Here is an 18,614-nt window from a genome sequence, read left to right as displayed (position 1 = left end):
TATAACGAGAGACGAAAGAAGTAAAGTATTTTCTTTTTGGTACATTTAATAAAGTATTTTTTATTAAATATTGTAATGAACTAGTTAAGTAAGTTTGAATATCACTTGGGATAGGTAACACATTTAGTATCCAACACATCTAAAATATGATTATTTTAGAGGAAATAATTTAGGAAAAACCAAAATTAATAACAATAGAGTTTTACGTTGATATAAAAATAGTGTTTTGGAAATATATTGGTTATATTTTGGACTGATAATTAAGAATAATTTTTTCTATATTGGTTATAATTTGGACTGATAATTAAGAATAATTAAGAATAATTTTTTCTATATTTTGGCTAATCTTTCTGACATTGTATATTTGTAACTATTGGGGGTCTTCTTGGTACACCTTGTACTTTGAAGATTCCTTGGTTTGTTAATATATAAGCTTCATTTTTTATTGTTAAAAAAAAAAGCAAGAAGTGATGATAAATATGTATATAGATAGAACTAATTGTTGTGAAAAGTATGAGACCCATACTTCGATTAATAGATAAAAATTATTACATTGTATTTTATGTAAAATTTGTTTTAATGCTATTTTTTAAATTATAAACAGTACACCAAATTTGATCCTAAGTGGTCAAGTTAGGGGGTAACAATGTAGATCTCTTCCCCTTCACTAGAGAATTTGTATCAGGAAAATAAACTCCATTACTCAAGTCTGTCACATACCCTTCTTGTGTTATCCTCATTGGATAAGTAACAAGGTGCACATCTTCCATGTCTACAATTTCTTCATTGCTGTAGATTTCCCACATTTGATCTCCAATTGAACACATTCTTTTCACACATTCCAAACTTTGTGGCTCTAAGAACAATTCATCAACACTATTTGTGTGCTCATACCATAGTGCCATTCTGTATGCATGAACATCACCAAGGTTCATTTGTTTCTCCACTTCATCATGAGATTGGAAGCATCCTATGGCTATCTCAGTGTCCCTTTTTCCATCCATGGATCTTTGGTTCATATTAGCTGAACCTATTAATATGTACATGTCATCCACTTGTGACATACATACATGCAACAAAACAGTACTTTTGTCAAACAAAAATGTCCATAAAATTTAAGCTACAATTTAATATTTGCACAAAATTACTTGCTTGTTTATCCTTATATAAAATGAGTTAGAATCAATTATTGATTATTATGTCATATTTTAAACATTATGTAAATTTGAAATAGTTAAAAAAAAAACTCTTAAGTATTACGTGACTTGAGAAAAAAAATGATTGGAAATGAATTTGGTGAAGAAGAGGTGCATGACTTCAAAAAGGTAACACCTGTAAGTTTATCATTAGTCATTATCGTCATGTGTTTCTTTCAGTATACCAAAAAGTTTAAATTTTGTGATAATCGAGGCTAAAGATAGTTTATAAACATACACTCTTCTCAATTCACTGAGACGTCTTTTAACTAAGGACAAAATCGTGAGAGCTCACAAGACCTAAAACAAACAATGCCTCAAAAAAGTGGAGCAGCAGACTTGAAGTCGGAATTTTAGAAGGACTTGAGCCGCACACGAGGGCTAACATAACCTTTAGTCCCACATTGATTGGAAATTGAAGTTAAGAGTAGTTTATAGACACTTACTCTTCTCACCCCACCTAAATGTCATTTAACCAAGGACAAAATTGTGATAGCTCACACAAGACCTAAAAATGGATAATACCTCAGAAAAACGGTGCAACTGAGTTGAGGTCAGGACACAAGTATCCAAATTTCCTTTGAGTAATGTACATGTAAAGGCTAAAAAGTGGAAAATAAAATAATTGATAAACACTAAAAGAAGAATAATAGTACCTATCATGAGCTTGGAATGAACATAAACCATGAATCTTCTATTTTTCTGTGCATTCCAGTATTGTGTTTCAGGATGAGGAGAATCCAATGGAAGATACTCTCCTTTTCCCTTATGCTCCCTATTAGCAAGACAAAAGAAATTCAAGTAGTCTCTTGGATGTCCTATTTCACCACTTTCTTTTATTGCTTCTCCAATCAACCTATACATCATTGCCACAGTTTCTCTTGTCCAATGCAATATATCTTGAATAGATTCACTTTCAGGCACTCCTTCTGGCCACATTGGTATAATTATATACACTGCAAATCTCTCTTTTGCTTTGATCTTACTTACCACCTTAAGTGCAATCTCAATTGGAATTAGATTTGTGCATCCACAATTCTTATCTTTTCTCCACCATTGGCATCCTCCAATAAAGTATTGGTTCTCAATGTATATAAACCTCTCAGCATGCCTTATTGCTTCAACATAAGCTTCATGGATGCTACTCTCCACATTGAAATTTCCACACAAATCATCAACAGAAGTATGATCAATTGACCTATAAACTTGGACTTTCCAATTACTTTCTATTGAAGTGTTTGAGTTTGTTTGAGGAATGAGATTCACCAAGGTGCTAGTAGGAACTAGAAATGAAGGATCACATTGCTTTGTCCATCTTTGCTCAAAATTTGTTAACACATCCCATGCAGCCTCACCAATAACACAAGCATGAGCATCATGCCAAGGCACCCTTGGTCCTCCTTTGTTAAGGTTAGCTTCTTGAATGTTTGGTTGGTAAAAATCATAACAATGTGACTCCTTAATGAGTGTTTGAAACAATGAATGTTGTTCAGTATCATATCTACCATCACACAAATCTAACCCACCCACAAAGCTCATAATTTGTCTTTCACTGACAGATTTAGGCACTTTGGTGTCTACTGTTATAGTTTTCTGATGGTGAGCAAATAGTGTTGGGAATTTGTGGTGCAATCTAGGACATTTTTTGCATACTACTTTTGTGTGGTTGAAATATGTAAGAGCATCCTCATCATGTGTGTTCATAAGACCTTTGTTCTTAATAAAGGGCAATGATGTTTCATCATCCCAAATCATAACTCTCACAGCCACTCCTTCATCTGCCTTCTTCTTCAATAGCTCACCCAAAGTCATTCCTCTAGCATGTTGGATTTCTGTATGGGGATCTCTAACCTGTCAAATAAGCAAAGACTCTCAAACAATGTATGATCACTGTAAAAGCTAGATATGAAATGATATTGATTAGTGTGCGTTTGATTTTACGGTGTCGGAAATTGATTTTGGTAGAATTAATTTTGTAAAATTAATTGTAGTTAAAAAAAAAAGGGCAACCCAGTGCACTGAAGCTCCCGTATACGCAGGGTCCGGGAAGGGGTCCCACCAGGGTCCGGGAAGGGGTCCCACCATTTGGTGTATTGTACGCAGCCTTACTTTGTTTTTACACAAGAGGCTGTTTCCAGGACTTGAACCCGTGACCTTACAGTCACATGACAACAACTTTACCAGTTGCGCCAATTGTAGTTAAAAGTAAGTTAAATATAAAATGATTTATCCGATTCATGTACATGAAAATGAATTGAACAAGTATAAAAAAAATCATGTTTGTAGACAATTTAGAAATCATAGCTTCATGTTAAAATTAATTATAAAGACAAAATTAACTGCAATTGAAAAGCTCCAAACATAGAAAATCAATTTTAAGTGTTTCGAAACGCTTCTAAATTAATTTTAAGTCTTCAGAAACACTTTTGACTCTCCAAAAAGTGAATCTATACATGCATTTATCGCATGTTTGCTTTCAGAATTGATTCTAACTTGAAGTTTTTACCTCTGCAATTAAACCGTTAACCTCAAATTAATCGTTCATCTCACTTTTAGCAAAAATTAATTTTACAAAATCAATCCATTTAAAATGAATTTTTGTCACTACAAAATCCAATATACATGTGAATCTACGGTGACAAAAATTGATTTTGTAAACTCGACTTTAATTAAAAGTGAGTTTAAGATAAAAAATTATATTTAGAAGTCAAAGCTACACTTTCTAGCTTTGAGTTAGAATCAATTTTTTCCGTCAAAAAAAGTTAGAATCAATTCTTCCCGTTGAAAAAAAGATACAATCAATTTTGTATGCAAAACCGATTCTAATAGAGAACCTCCAATGAAATTAAAATAAATTTTAAGTCTTTAGAATCACTTTTGACTCTCTTAAAAGTGAAATCAAGCATGCAGAGTTAGTAAATTTACCAAAACCATCTTGGGATTTAGGGACCAAGCTGCAATATAAACTATATGCTTTGCACCCTCAATGGCTTTATAGACATCCTCCCATAGATTTGTTGGAGTACCACATGGATCAGAGGGAGGTTGGAAGGTAGAAGAATGATGAGCATCATGATAAAGTTTGACTTGACAATTAGACCTTAGTGGAAATTTTGCATCCTTTAACCCTTGAAATTCACTATTGCTTAGTACCTTTACCAAACTTTGTTCCAATATTGCAGGCTTAAACCATAATATAAATTTCAATTTAAGTTTTGGGTTTGGTTTTTCATTTTCCATGAGGAGAGGAAATATTCCATTAATTATACTTCCTTCCTTCAAAAATTGTTGAGCCTTGATATGGTACTTTCCTAAATTTGGTTCCAATGTAATGGTGATAACTGAATCAACAGGATGAGCACATTGAATATGAAAGGTTTGGTTCCAAACACGATTTCTTTCTTTGCTTGTTTTTGCAACCTTCTTGTTATCAACTTTGATGGTTACATAAGCAGGCTCTCCATTTGAACATATGCACTGAAAAAAGTGGAAATTCATGCAATTTTATGAGTTTATGATTACACTACAAAACTTTCAAAGTATAGCAACATAGTATAATACACATGGGTGTACAAGGGTTGGTTTAGACAAAATTCATTACCTAAACCCATCAATATTTTCTCCTTCGAGTTTGAGTTGGGTAAAAAATATGCAATTTTTTTGTTATACCCAAATCAAACCAGTTTGGTAATAAACCGGTTCGATTGGGTCATAAACCATAAACTATGTCATTATAATTTTTTTTTAAATGTGCAATCAAATTACGTTTATTCTTAAAAAACATAGCACTTAAAAGTTAAAATTCCAATAACTTTAAAAAAAAAAAAAAAAGAGGAAGAAACTAAGGTGTCTAATCCCTATATGTCCCACCAATATATAAACATAAGGTATATAAAAGTAAAAATATTGTAAATGTCAACTTGTTTGGTTTGTGAAGTCTTATCTTGGGTTTGAAGTCATAAATTTGTTATCGGGATTAAACTATATCGAGTTGGTTTTGGTTTGACTCTCGAATTTTAGAAAAATTGAATCGGAAACTTGGTGCTGGGTGATCGAATCATCTTATAATTGTGAGTTGTGACCGCCCCTAATTATACATATACACATGTTCGCATACATACATGCATAGGTGCCATGTCTGTGTGCTTTTGTGTGAAAGATACTCACATTGAAGGGGAAAAATGATGTGTAGGGTGAGGCATTGAAGATGGTAGCTTCAATTGTTCCATGCAGAATGGTAGGCGTCTCCTCCATTTCTTTAATTTACTACTTGAAAAATTTACAACAAAATAAATGAACCGAGATACAAAACTATTGAATTTGTTTAGACATATGAAGAATCATTCTTGAGTCAATTTACCTTTATCAGTTATTGCATATTACCTTACATATATAATCCAGTTAAGTTACTAGTTGTAAAAGAAAATTTAAATGGAACCTTGAAATTCAATTGAAAGTTAGCAACTAGAGAAGACTTGTATAACTTTGCACTCACATACACACCCAATCCAACCTTGAAGTATTTGCTATTACAAGTTTTAGCTTTGAAGCTAAAGTTTCTTGAGCGTGAATCACGATATGAATTTACCGTAATCAGTAAGAATCACGATATGAATTTACCGTAATCAGTAAGTACAAGTAAAAATACTTGGGAAATAATTATTAGATGCCAAAAATTGTTCTCTAAAAAAAATATATATATACCAAGAATTGTAAATATGTAATAACAATTCTGGGCACTTTTTTTTGTTGGTACAATAATTCTCGGCACTTTATTACATCACATCTTGATCAATTAACGATTGCTGATTTTTTTTTTATGACTAACAATTGCTGATTTATTAAGACAGTAAAATAATTTTTTTTTTATAGAAGCAAGTTTAGGTGAGATGGATCTCGGAGGGCTTACCGTTATCATGTAAACCTCAAAACTCAAAAAAAATACTTACAAAGATTATGTACATATCACTCATCAAAGAGGTTTTCGCTCTAGTAGCGGAGGTAAAACCAAATTGATTATATACACATTTAGACAACAACAAATGACATTTGACTAGAGGTTGAGTGTTTTGGGTCAGTTTAAAACTACGTGGATGCTTGATATCACTGTCACATTGACTCATCGTGATTTCGATAAACCTAGAGTGATAATAAGTATGTGTTTCGTAAATCATCACACTGAACCAAATCACGGCAACTTTTTACGTTAACGCAGAAGCTACCATTTGGAGCTTCTCAAAATCGCAGAAAAAACACATTGGAAACCATGAAAAACGTGAGTCTACGATATAAAACTTCAACAGTGTCGTTCCTACGAATTCGGAGGCTCCGCTCTGTAATTAAAAAGAAACCCTGCAGTAAAATAAAAACGTATTTTTTTTAAAAGAACAATGTTCTATTTAAATTTTTTAAAAGATAAATACAAGGTGTTGTATATATGCGATACACACAAAGGTGAAAATCACTACCGTACATGAGGAACCTCAAACCACCCTCCCAAAAAAACACTCACCTAACACCAAAAGCAAGATGACCCAATTCTAATAGGCCTAAAACAAGACAACAGAAGAGAAAAAGGAAATCAAATCGGGGAAGAAGAAAAGGAAAGTCTGATGGAGTGGTGGTGATGGAACGCGTGGTATCAGAGAGAAAGAGAATAAAGAATTTTTTAGTGGGGTAATACTTAGTAGTACTACTGACCTATAAATTTTTTTCTGAGACCCATACCTTGGGAAGTCCCAACTCCATTAAGTTATTTGCACACCTCAAGGTCCGACCCTGAACTTCAAACCAAACACACACTAAACATTCACTACTATTGCTGTTTTTGAATAGGGAATGGGAGATGAAGGTGGGGTTTAAGGCATATGCTCTCACTTGCCTTAAGATTCTCGACTCTCGAGCTATGATCTGCTGTCACTACAATATGTAGTGTGGTTAGTTGCAAAGTGTGGGATCCTTTCAAGAGATGAAATAAAGCAAAGATGAGTTTTTGTATCCCACTATCCAATCATCTTACTACTTTTTTTTTTTTTGACAAATCATCTTACTACTTCTACTCTCTGTCGTTTACAGAAAAACAAATACTAAAACCACAACCTGTTTGACATGAAACATGGGTTACTAAATTGATACCCGATAATTACTCATGTTGTTTTTCACCTCTACTTTCTTGGCACATGATGATAGAATAATAGTAAGTTTGAGAATGTACATGATCTAATTTAGTAAACATTCTGATACTATTATTTAAGTCAATAAAAGTTGATGTCTTTAATTCAATTTGAATCAGATTTATTATAGATTGAACCGACAAGAGTAATTTGTAATAGTAAGTAGGGCTCAATCTTAAAACCTAAAATTCAAAAGGGAAATTTGTATTAAAACGGTTTTTTTTTTTTTTTACAAAAGTAAGACTATGTAATTTCATAAATAATAAGAGAGTTACTACATGTAGGATTGTTGCAAAAATTCTAAAAGGCAGATAAATTTGCGGCCATCCCAGCTAAGCATGGCATCTTCATTTGTTTGCCTTCAAAGAAACTAAACATATGAGCAAGTGAAAGGAAAAAATATTAATGTCTATCACAAGGATTTAAAAAACTTGCAAGCCCGTGATCACATGTGTAGGTTCAAATCATTTTTTTTTTCCGAAGAAGTCAAACTGTCCACCAAAATTGACATTGGGAAGAATCGAGTCTGAAGCCTCGAACACACCCCAAAGTCTCAAGCCAACGCTACAAACCCAAGTGGATTATGTGGGTGCAAATCTTAAATCCAAAGATTTGCATTAGAAAAAACCACTCACATGGCCAAAGCTTTGTGCAAGGAAAACTCAACAAAAACACATCAATTTTTTTTATTTTTTTTTGATTAACTAAAGTAACAAACTATTGAAGTGCAAGAGTTTTCTCCTCTCATGAAATAGGTTCAACATTACAACCAAGGAAGAAAGCAACACCAACCACCTTCCAAATTCGACAACAAAAACTTATACTATGAATGTCTTCACTCGTTTGGAAACAAACATATCAAACATCTACCTATCTAACTCACAAAAAGAAATGCAAATCCAATAGCAAAAACCAAATCAAAAACTCTAATTATTACCATATCCACATCCCATCCTTCGAAATCCATAATAATACACTCATTCATATATAATAGTAAAAAATAAAATAAAACATAAGCAAACTCACAAAATCGTAGGACCCAATTGCTCCTATAATTATTAAACTCTACTAAGTAGTAACCATTTCATTCCTAATTCCATTTACATTACAATTTTTGCATTGGTTGTTTCCACCACCATGACAACTAACTACGGCACAATCCCAACCTCACCAACACCACCAAAACTTGAATACATAACACGTGGCAAACAACGAATCAAAGCCGGCTTAGGAACTCGTCGACCATGGAAAACCATGTTCGATATCCGGTCACTAGGTATCCCCACCGGTGTACCGGAAGCAATATCCCGAGTTCGTGTCAACATCTCATACTTCCGCATGAACTACACTATGGTGATGCTTTTGATTTTGTTTCTGAGCCTTTTATGGCATCCTTACTCTCTCATTGTTTTCGTTATCCTCATGGCGGCGTGGTTGTTCTTCTACTTTCTTCGTGATCAGCCGGTGATTTTATGGGGTCGGCTTGTTGATGATCGAATTGTGGTTGTTATCATGGCGTTTGTTACAGTGGCTTTGTTGCTTCTTACGCAAGCTACTGTTAATATTGTTGTTGCGGTTAGTGTTGCCATTGTTGTTGTGGTGGCACATGGTGTGTTTAGGAAGACAGAGGATTTGTTCTTTGAGGAAGAAGAAGAAGTTATTGTTTCTGTTGCTTCTTGATTTTGATCTACTATGTTAATTAGTTTATTAATCTTTTTTCATTTGTTTCAATCGTCATTTTTTTTTCATTTTTGTTGTGTGTGGATTGGGTAAAATAAAAATGATTGGTGCATGTTTAAAGTTACGGCGAGTTTGACGAAATTACTATAACATCTAAGATTTTAATATGTAATTTTTGATAAATCACTAGACATTTGGGTTCAAATTTGTTAAGATTGAATGTATTTATGTAAAGAGATTAATTTTGATTAGTTGATAATGTAATTTTTTAAACTTTTATCTACGTCTTTTTTTAAGGTTACATGTGGGACACGTAAGATGGTCTCCCTTTCATCTTCTATACGTAAGAGTTGGAATCTCTTAGCACCAAAATGTTTGAGAGGACCAAATCTCTTAGCACTTAAACCAATTCATTGTTGGTTCCTTAGGTCTCTAAATATAAGTATATGTGGTGATAATTACTAAAATGATTCATGTCTTTGAAAATGATTATCAAATTAATCCTTGATTTTATTAATATTTTAAAGGTCAAATACATCATTTAGTCCCTTAAGTTTGAAAGAAATATTAGATTAGTCTTTTAAGTTTCAAATAAATCATTTAAGTTGTTAATTTAATGTACCGTTATCCTTTTAAAGACCTATTTGAAATTTAAAAACTTCAAATAGGTGTAATAAATTAACAACTTAAATGACCTATTTGAAACTTTAAAAACTTACTAAGCTCGTATTTTTGTCAAACTTAACAACCAAAAGAGATATTTGACCTATTTTAAATGAGATGTGTTATTTGAAGAATTATTTTTAAATGAGATGTGTTATTTGAAGAATTATTTTAATTTTTTATGACAACTTTTAGAATAATCATCAATTTGCAAAGAAAAGTAGATATTAACAAAAAAAACTAAAACAATAAAGAAAAAATAAAAACATAATGTAAATACAAGAAGGAAAAGAAAGGAAGTTGTCGCAAAAATTATAATAATGTTGTACAAATATCATTTCTCATTTTAATTTAGTCTCTCTCAAAAATTTCTCAATCAAGTGCTTGTTAACTCAAAAAAAACCGATAAACGACGCATTACGCATACACACCGAACACAAGAATTTCGTTTCATTTACAAAACTAGACCTAACCGGAGTCACTCACTCTCAAACTCCATCTCCGGCCACCGTCATCACTGCCACGCACGACGGACCTCACCCTTTCATCCTCACCGACGCAACCCTCGGAATGGCTATGCAACAATTCGATCAGTATTACCACTACCAACCAGACGAACGGAGCAACATCAACACACTCTTCGTCTCCGGTCTCCCAGATGACGTGAAAGCGCGTGAGATTCACAACCTCTTCCGCCGCCGTCCCGGTTTTGATTCTTGTCAACTAAAGTATACGGGCCGTGCTAATCAGGTGCGCAATTTCAGTGTTGCAGTTTCAACGGAGATTGAAACTTATGAAATTTGAATGTGATAATTGAAATTTCGATTTTATTTTCAGGTTGTTGCTTTTGCTACGTTTTTCAATCATCAAGCAGCAATGCAAGCGTTGCACTCCCTAAATGTGAGTATTAGTTTCAAATATTGAAATCGGTGATGAACATTGACAGTTAGGGATTAAGTTGAAGATATTAGATAGCTTTAGTTTTATGAAATTATGATTATCTCCGATAGTTTTGATTATTGTTCCTTGGAGTGAAAGTTTTGATACCATTTTCTCCGATAGCCAGGTGATAGTTGATCAACTTATAGTGGATAGCTTATAGCAGAAAAGCTAGAAGGTTGAATTCGTAGTGTTTTAAAATTAACGGTTGAATGATATGAAAAATATGAAATGACATAAAAAAATCTTTTTAATGAATATTTATATATTTTTTATTAAGATAACAGTTGTAAAATTTGAGATGAAAAAATGATAAGTTGTAAGCTATAAGCTACTTGAAATAGCTTATAAAAAATGCTATAAGCTTCTAATTAAAAAGCTATAAGCTCATGGTCCCGTGAGCATAGCTCAATTGGTAGGAGCATTGCATTATACTCCCTCCGTTGCCAATTTTAAGCAAATTTGATTTTTTAGATTCATTCAATTAATGATGTATATGGTCCATATTATGAACTGCATACATCATTAATTGAATGAACCTAAAAAGTCAAATTTGCTTATAATTGGCAACGGAGGGAGTATATGCAAGCGCCGGGGTTCGAACCCCGGATTCTCCACTTATTCACCTTAAGAGTGGATAAGCCTAGGTTACTTGACAAAAAAAAAAAAGGCTATAAGCTTGTGAGAAAAAATTGTTGCCAAACAAACAAGTCTATTTTGGTTATATGAACTTACAAGTTATAAGCTATAAACTCAAAAAACTGGCCTTGCTAAACAGAGCCTAAGAGAATCACTGAAATGGTGGACACGACTTTATTAGTTCTTAGACATGAGTAAATATCTAATTTGGTCGCTTAAATTGTAGGACTATATCAACATGGTCCCCAGCATTAACAATATTCCAAACGGATCGTGAAATTGTAAATGTTAGTCAGATTCGTCCAGTTGTTGGCATTTGTTGACATTAAGTTGATAATATCGGGGATACGTTTGAGATTAAGTGAGTAATATCAGGAACGCATTTGATAACATATCCAGATGGAGAGAAGATCTAGATTGACATTTTATGATTCTAGGGATCATTTTAAAACATTGATAATGGATGGCGAAGTTGATACGATCCTATAATTTCAAAGATCAAATCGGGCTTTTACTTGTTTAGATTTACTGAAAAAAAATAGCCTACGACATGTTTATTGTCTATTAGCTGTTTTCATGTTACTCCATCTGTCCCTAAATATAAGTACCTATTGCATATTTGAATCTTATTAAGAAAAATTAGTAGTATAGTTAATTTGTCCATTATATGTATAAATGTACCTAAAATACCCTTTGTTTTTGTATAAAGTTAATCTTGACTTTTCATATTCCAAGACACTTGTTGGTATTAGTTTGGGGTTTATTTGGAAAAGAAAAAATAAATGTATCTAGTAATTTGAAAATGGGCTTATATTTAGGGACAGTTTTTTTTTTGTCAAATGGGTGCTTATATTTAGTGACGTAGGGAGTATTTTCAATAAGCTCTTTTGAAACCACTTATGAATGAGCACTTAATTAGTCTCTCTGAAATTGCTCATTAAATTAACATTCAATTAAACCTTTTAACAAAATGCTTCCTAAAGTGATATTGAAGAAGCTTTGAAGTGCATCTCATCAGAATATGTTAATTTTAGTGACTTCACTTGACACATACTCTGAAGGAAGTCCTAGGAGTTATAGTGGATCATATATGTTTCAAATTTGTTATTCAAATGTAGTAGTTTGATAGATAAAAGAGGAAATGTTTAGAATTTATAGAAGTTGATCTTCGATCTAATATATCTTTTTTATTGTCAGGGTGTGAAATTTGATCCTCAATCTGGATCTGTTTTACATATTGAACTTGCCAGGTCAAACTCTAGGAGGAAGCGAAAACCAGGTATATATGTTATGCATGATTGGTAGGATGAATATGAAAAAAAAAAAATATACGAGGAATGGAAGACATGAGAGTATCAACTTTCAAGCTATAATGCATATATAGAATTTAGATATCATCTTGTTTTCACTTTTATTCCATATTCCTTTTTTTCCTTCAAATTATTTTTCTTCCATTCTCGCCAATTTATTTATTATTTATTTTGATGAATTATGGAGACATTCAATGTGTTTTATACTATGTTCGGGTAAACAACTTAATCCAACACATATTGAATAAACACTAATCATAAAACTGATTATGTATTAGTTGTTTCTGTAATCATTGATGAAATTAAGTTAAACTCTGTTCTTATAAAGTGTAAGTTGTTTTCATAAGCAGTCTGGGACATCTTATTGAAGTAAACTGAAAACTACTTACAGACATGTGATAAAGTTAAACTACTTTATAAGCTTAATCCAAGAACTTACACAAATGCTTTGACAAAGATAAGCTGATATTAGTTGCTAAAAGTAAATAAGCTTTTCCAAACTAATATATAATTTTACGGTTTTTCCAGGATAATTAGTGGTTTTATTTTGCATGCATAGGTGGTGGAGCTTACGTGGTTATAGACAAAAGGTCAAAGGGGGAGGCCAATGTTCAGGGATCGTCAAGTGATGATGGTAAAGTTTCTTTCATTACAAGTTCAAGGTGGCATAGACATTATTTATTCTGAATGACTATGATGATATGGCTTGCTACTATTTTATTGTTGACTCTATAAAACATCCATACCTATTTGTCCCTTTCAATTTGGTGGGTTATATTAGAATTTAAGTAGGAAAAGGTAGCTTGGTTTCACATTCTTTCCCCTCTTATTTTTGTTGCTCACATGCACATGTTTTCACATTTAGGTGAAAGTGACCCTGATGAACCATCAGAAAATGGCAGCAACCATGGCGATATAGCAACCACACAAAGGTTGAGAATGCAATTAATTTTAATACTGTTTTCCATACCTAAAAAATTCAAAATTATGCAAATTGTTAGCATAAACGAAAAATGAATGATAAAAATACACTAGTTTTCAAAATTTTCAATTGGTTCACTGAGAATATAATATTTTCTGATTGTGTGCAGTGGTGATGCAGTTGTTGGTTCTGACAATCATGTACCTGTGGCAAGGGTAAGTGAAACCCAGCATTAGCAATATGTTGGAAATTGGAACTCTTTATCTCTTTGCATTTGTAGAAGACATAAAATATTCAATAATCTTGTGTGATATGTTAGATTGTATAGTTTAATTTCAAAAATATAAAATGAATATTGTATAGTTTGTAAAATATTTCTTTTCACTCTCCCCTTAAGTACTTATGTCATATGTATATTATGATGTTTTCAAATCGGCTGCAGGCGCAACATGGAAAGGGTGGTGGTGATGGAGGACCATGTTCCACTCTTTTTATTGCAAATCTTGGTCCAAATTGCACTGAGGATGAATTAAAGCAAGCTTTATCTGCGTGAGTTGCTGCTTCTATTTTTTATTCATGGATTTGCCAAGGACCTCTGAAATTGGAAAAGCATTCAACCTGCCTGTTCTTGTTAAATCTAAATCCTACATTGTTCATCATCTAATTGATTTTAATTATCAAACTTGATGTCTTCAATCCATTTTTCCAGGTATGCTGGATTCAACTTGGTCAAAATGCGTTCTAAAGGAGGAATGCCTGTAGCATTTGCTGATTTTGAGGTAACTCAACTGTTCTTGCTGGTTATAAAGCACCAGCAGACACCACACACACGCGCGCGCGCGCGCGCACACACACACACACATAGACACACGCAGACAAAAGACACTAGGCGTCAAACTTTATGACTTAGATTAACCAATATACTTATTGTAGGATACAAAATTAACCAACCAGGCCCATTGGATCATTAGATCTTTATCATCATAACAGAAATTTTTAAATAATTTGGACACTGTATGTTATCTAACAAGGAATATTTTCATGCATTTTAAATTATATATTATCTGTTAAGTTAAAACAATAAGATAAAGTATCAATTTTTATTTGCATAAATTGCTTTTAAGCTTGATGTAATTTATATGAACTTGGAATTCAACCACGAGATTAGTCAACTTTGCATCCTACATAACATTATTAATTGGTTGAAGTGTTCCGGTATGACACTCGGTGTCATGTGATCATGTCTATATATGCAGTAGGACTGGGAATCATATTACATTGATGTAATACTTAGGTACTGCTGCACTGTTAAAAAAAACTTTTTATCGGACACCTTTATGACAAAATTCAATGTTGTATTGAAAACTTGAAAGTTATTATCAAGTAGCTCATATCTTTTAATTTTAATGATCATATAATAGGCATCATTGGTACAATATTAGGCTTCACTTTAAGCTCTGTTAACTGATGTTAATCATTACATATTTCAATGACTATTGGCATCATTGGTAGAATAGGTAGACATGTATAATATTCATACATTGTGTGTGAATGTCAGATAGGAAAGGGGGAGAGTGGAAATTATGGAGTTAACCATTAACAATTTGAGGGTTACAACATTAAATCTTTGGCCCTATTCTTTTCCATGAGTTCTTCGGTTACTCTTTTCTTTAGAATGATGTGCTGGGCTCTTTTAAAAAAAACTCTACTTTTAAGTATAAAATATTATAAAAAAAAAATATAACATAATACATGATATTTGATCGTACTCTTTGAGTTGTGTCATAAGTTTAAAACATTTTTCGGGAATTTTGATTTTCATATTGGCACACATCAGTTCGTGGTATGAAATTTATCTGGAAAGTATAGCTGTACAACTTCAGCTGACAATAATTGTATAGTGGAACAAAATCTGACCATCACTAGGTGCAAAAAAATATCAATTGGACAACCTTGTACTATGTTACTATTGTCTCATGATTCCTGTACAATCGACTGTTAATTAAAATTATAAGAATGTGGAATACGCTTACCTCCGTTGGATTGGACATGGTTATTTGATATTACTTTTTAGTTGATTTTTTTTCCATTTCTGTTCCATTCAGCATTTATTTAAAAGAAACAAGATCTTGTCCAACCTTCTCTCTTGGTTGCGATTACCTAGTATACCCCTGCCTTTTCAATGCTGTCACTTGAAGTATAACTAAGTGTACCAAATTTATCAAATAACAATTGACCTGAATTTTCGCTCATTTATCAATGATCTTATCAACCTTTCTTCTTTCGACAGGAAATTGATCAAGCTGTTAAGGTCATGGAGGAGCTTCAGGGAAGCTCACTTCCATCATCAGATCGGGGTGGCATGCACATAGAGTATTTTCTAAACTAATGGGTTTTATCGATTTTTTTGTCAGTTATGTTGGATACTTCACATTTCTAACTCTCTTCTTTCCTTGGTTGTGCTCTCTAGATATGCAAGGTCTAGAATGAGGAAGAAGCGATAGAATAAATTGGAGCTAGACCATTTCTGGATAATTTGGGTTCGATATAAAAGGAAATATTGTGTTCCCTCTGAGTTGTTGCAATTTATAGAAAGGTTGGTAAGATGTACCATTTGCAATTTACAAAATGAGTACAGCAGACAGTTATGTCTGAACCATGTAATCTGTTAGAATCAATTGAGGGCAATTTTTCAGCAGCAAGAGCAACACAATCTTTAGTAAACAATTTGTTCTATCGTACGAAAACAAGTTTGTCTATATATTTTCTCAACATCACTATTTAAGATTGTGAATCGATGTATGTAAATAGTAACAGTACTGTGTTCAAAGATCTAAAGAGAAGCACAAAGGTCCAAGTCTTCCCCACCAATCAACCCCTAAGAGTTAAATCCAAGCTAATCTTAATTCTATTTTCAATTAAAAATGTAGCAATTAAAATAAGAATAACATTACTAAAGATATAATTTTGTCTAAAACTTCGATCGTAGTCTTCACCATCAAGAATGTCAACAATGGTCTTTTTTTATGAGAAAAAGTTTAGGTAATTTGGGTTTCGACTTTTGTTTGCTAATCAGGGTCAGAGTAGGTTTCAATGCTAAAAAAATGCTTAGAGCTACTTGCAGATCACCTATCAAGGTCTTTACATTGGCAGTGTGAATTGAACCCATGACATTGTGGGGGAGTTATCTTCTTACCAATAGAGTCAACCTTCATTGGCTCAATTGTAGTCTTTAAGAGAAAAACGAACAAACAATCTATCATACTAATATCAAATAACATACACATGTAAAATAAATAAATAAATATATAATATCAACGTGGGTTGAGTGTAGCTGAAAAGGCTAAACTACCACAATATGGTGAATCAAGATTTGAATTTGATTGGGAGAAGTATCAATAGTTAGTGTTGAACACCCCTTGAATATGATTACTTCCTATGAGTGAAGAAACATATAAAAAATTAAATAAAAATAATAGATTACAATTATGTCACATTATCTCTTTTCTTCCTACCAAACACACGGCCACCACAAGCATCCTCTCAACAAGGTGGAAGTCGGTATGGTCTTCAGTCCTATCTCTCGACTTTGAGGACAAAACCTTCAAAGACTTCTTCTCCTTTCAAAATTATGTGTACACGGCAATGTTCTCACGAAACATCATACTGTCGATCCTTTTGTTTCACTTCAAATGTGTCAACAACACCTGTTGTGATCCATACGATGTCAATAGATTTATTTTAACTTTTCCATGCAACGAGGAATTGAGAACCTTAACATCAGCATTGCCATTGAATTATGCCTTAGCATTCTTAATTTTAAGACGCTTAAGGTTATTAAATTGGAACGGCTAAGGGTGAAAGATCTTTCTCATCAAGTGGATTTACATCTTCTCAAAACTCTCCATTTAAATATGTGTACACGGCAATGTTCTCACGAAACATCATACCGTCGATCCTTTTGTTTCACTTCAAATGTGTCAACAACACCTGTTGTGATCCATACGATGTCAATAGATTTATTTTAACTTTTCCATGCAACGAGGAATTGAGAACCTTAACATCAGCATTGCCATTGAATTATGCCTTAGCATTCTTAATTTTAAGACGCTTAAGGTTATTAAATTGGAACGGCTAAGGGTGAAAGATCTTTCTCATCAAGTGGATTTACATCTTCTCAAAACTCTCCATTTAAACAAAGTCTATATCCGTCATGGACATCTTGTGAAACATCTATTATGCTGTCCTATTTTAGAAGATTTGCAAATAATATATTTACATATATTGCATTCTGTTCTTCCAAAGGAAGAAAAGTTTAAGGCCTTGCCTAATTTGATTAGAGCCAAAAAAAATTATTAAAGATTTCCGATTACTTTCGTTTGTAATGTGGAGAGTCTATATGTACAATTGGTATGAATATATCATATTCCTAAATAAATTATGGTTTGTTAATAATACGATTTAATCATTCATTCTATACATTTCTAATATTATTATGTCTTGTGTAATCTATGCAGAGCAAACGGTCCTGGTGTATTAAGTTTCCCATGTTTCATAATCTGACCAACATTGAGCTAAAATTTGGCTATGAATATTGGCCTAATAGGTGGAATTGGTTGCTAGAAATGCTTGAATATTGCCCCAAACTTTAACACTTAGGTTTTGTTTGTTTGTGATTCTTTTCTTTTTTAAGTATAATTCCATGTATTTTATAATTCAAAAACAAAGAAATACGTGAATTGTTGATAGGGTGCAGATCAAGCCGAGTTGGGCGACGAAAGTTTGAAGGATCCACCAATTTGTTCCAAAATGTCTTTCATCGCAGCTTAAAACATCTTGCCATAGAGGTTACAAAGGTTGGGGACTTGAGTTTCAATTTGAAAAATATATTATGCAGAATTCAAAAGTGCTACACACCATGTCATTTGAGGATATTCACTTCCTAGATATGAATGACCTCTACAACATGTAAACTTATATTTGTTTCATAATGGCCATAGGGCGCATGTCAACAACAGATCCTATATGTCTACTTTTTCATTTGATTCTACATATAGTAGGATTTGATGGTTAGAAATACACAACTTTGTTT

At 32.8% G+C, this 18,614-nt stretch overlaps 2 protein-coding genes and 1 pseudogene across 4 annotated transcripts; 2 read left to right on the top strand and 1 right to left on the bottom strand.

Annotated features, from left to right (window-relative positions):
• Window positions 1–502: 502 nt before the first annotated feature.
• Window positions 503–5,657, bottom strand: LOC146897028 (phospholipase D alpha 4-like). Of its 3 annotated transcripts, XM_085734497.1 has the most exons (5): window positions 5,557–5,657; window positions 5,364–5,462; window positions 4,122–4,673; window positions 1,853–3,047; window positions 503–1,054 (listed from the first exon to the last, which is right to left on the bottom strand). In XM_085734497.1, the coding sequence occupies exons 2-5, from the start codon at window positions 5,448–5,450 to the stop codon at window positions 621–623; spliced, it is 2,268 nt and encodes a 755-aa protein (XP_085590623.1). In that variant the 5' UTR covers window positions 5,451–5,462; window positions 5,557–5,657; the 3' UTR covers window positions 503–620. The 3 variants fall into 3 exon arrangements, with proteins under 3 accessions (XP_085590623.1, XP_085590622.1, XP_085590624.1); XM_085734496.1 differs by having other exon boundaries at window positions 5,364–5,560; XM_085734498.1 differs by having other exon boundaries at window positions 503–1,030; window positions 5,364–5,560.
• Window positions 5,658–8,506: 2,849 nt separating this feature from the next.
• On the top strand, window positions 8,507–9,240 carry LOC146897027 (PRA1 family protein F3 pseudogene; annotated as a pseudogene).
• LOC146897026 (RNA-binding (RRM/RBD/RNP motifs) family protein) lies at window positions 9,187–16,352 on the top strand. The gene is made up of 10 exons (XM_085734499.1): window positions 9,187–10,462; window positions 10,550–10,612; window positions 12,488–12,569; window positions 13,160–13,234; window positions 13,466–13,532; window positions 13,692–13,737; window positions 13,965–14,071; window positions 14,232–14,301; window positions 15,813–15,895; window positions 15,993–16,352. The coding sequence occupies exons 1-10, from the start codon at window positions 10,283–10,285 to the stop codon at window positions 16,024–16,026; spliced, it is 807 nt and encodes a 268-aa protein (XP_085590625.1). The 5' UTR covers window positions 9,187–10,282; the 3' UTR covers window positions 16,027–16,352.
• The last annotated feature ends 2,262 nt before the right edge of the window (window positions 16,353–18,614 follow it).

The sequence above is a fragment of the Medicago sativa genome, chromosome 8 (genome assembly GCF_051527215.1).
Source record: "Medicago sativa cultivar Bolivia chromosome 8, Bolivia_mono, whole genome shotgun sequence".
Classification (NCBI taxonomy): domain Eukaryota; kingdom Viridiplantae; phylum Streptophyta; class Magnoliopsida; order Fabales; family Fabaceae; genus Medicago; species Medicago sativa.
The sequence above is the reverse complement of the archived record's forward strand: the minus strand, read 5'-3'. Positions and strand labels throughout refer to the sequence as shown.

Excerpts from the sequence above, each read along its gene's own strand:
- LOC146897026 (XM_085734499.1), top strand. The coding sequence starts at position 10,283 with ATGGCTATGCAACAATTCGATCAGTATTACCACTACCAACCAGACGAA. Across the intron at positions 12,570-13,159 it reads TAGGAGGAAGCGAAAACCAG|GTGGTGGAGCTTACGTGGTT; the intron begins GTATATATGTTA and ends TTGCATGCATAG. Across the intron at positions 13,235-13,465 it reads GGGATCGTCAAGTGATGATG|GTGAAAGTGACCCTGATGAA; the intron begins GTAAAGTTTCTT and ends TTTCACATTTAG.
- LOC146897028 (XM_085734497.1), bottom strand. The coding sequence starts at position 5,450 with ATGGAGGAGACGCCTACCATTCTGCATGGAACAATTGAAGCTACCATC. Across the intron at positions 4,674-5,363 it reads CATCATTTTTCCCCTTCAAT|TGCATATGTTCAAATGGAGA; the intron begins GTGAGTATCTTT and ends CACTTTTTTCAG. Across the intron at positions 1,055-1,852 it reads TCATTCCAAGCTCATGATAG|TGGATGACATGTACATATTA; the intron begins GTACTATTATTC and ends GTATGTCACAAG.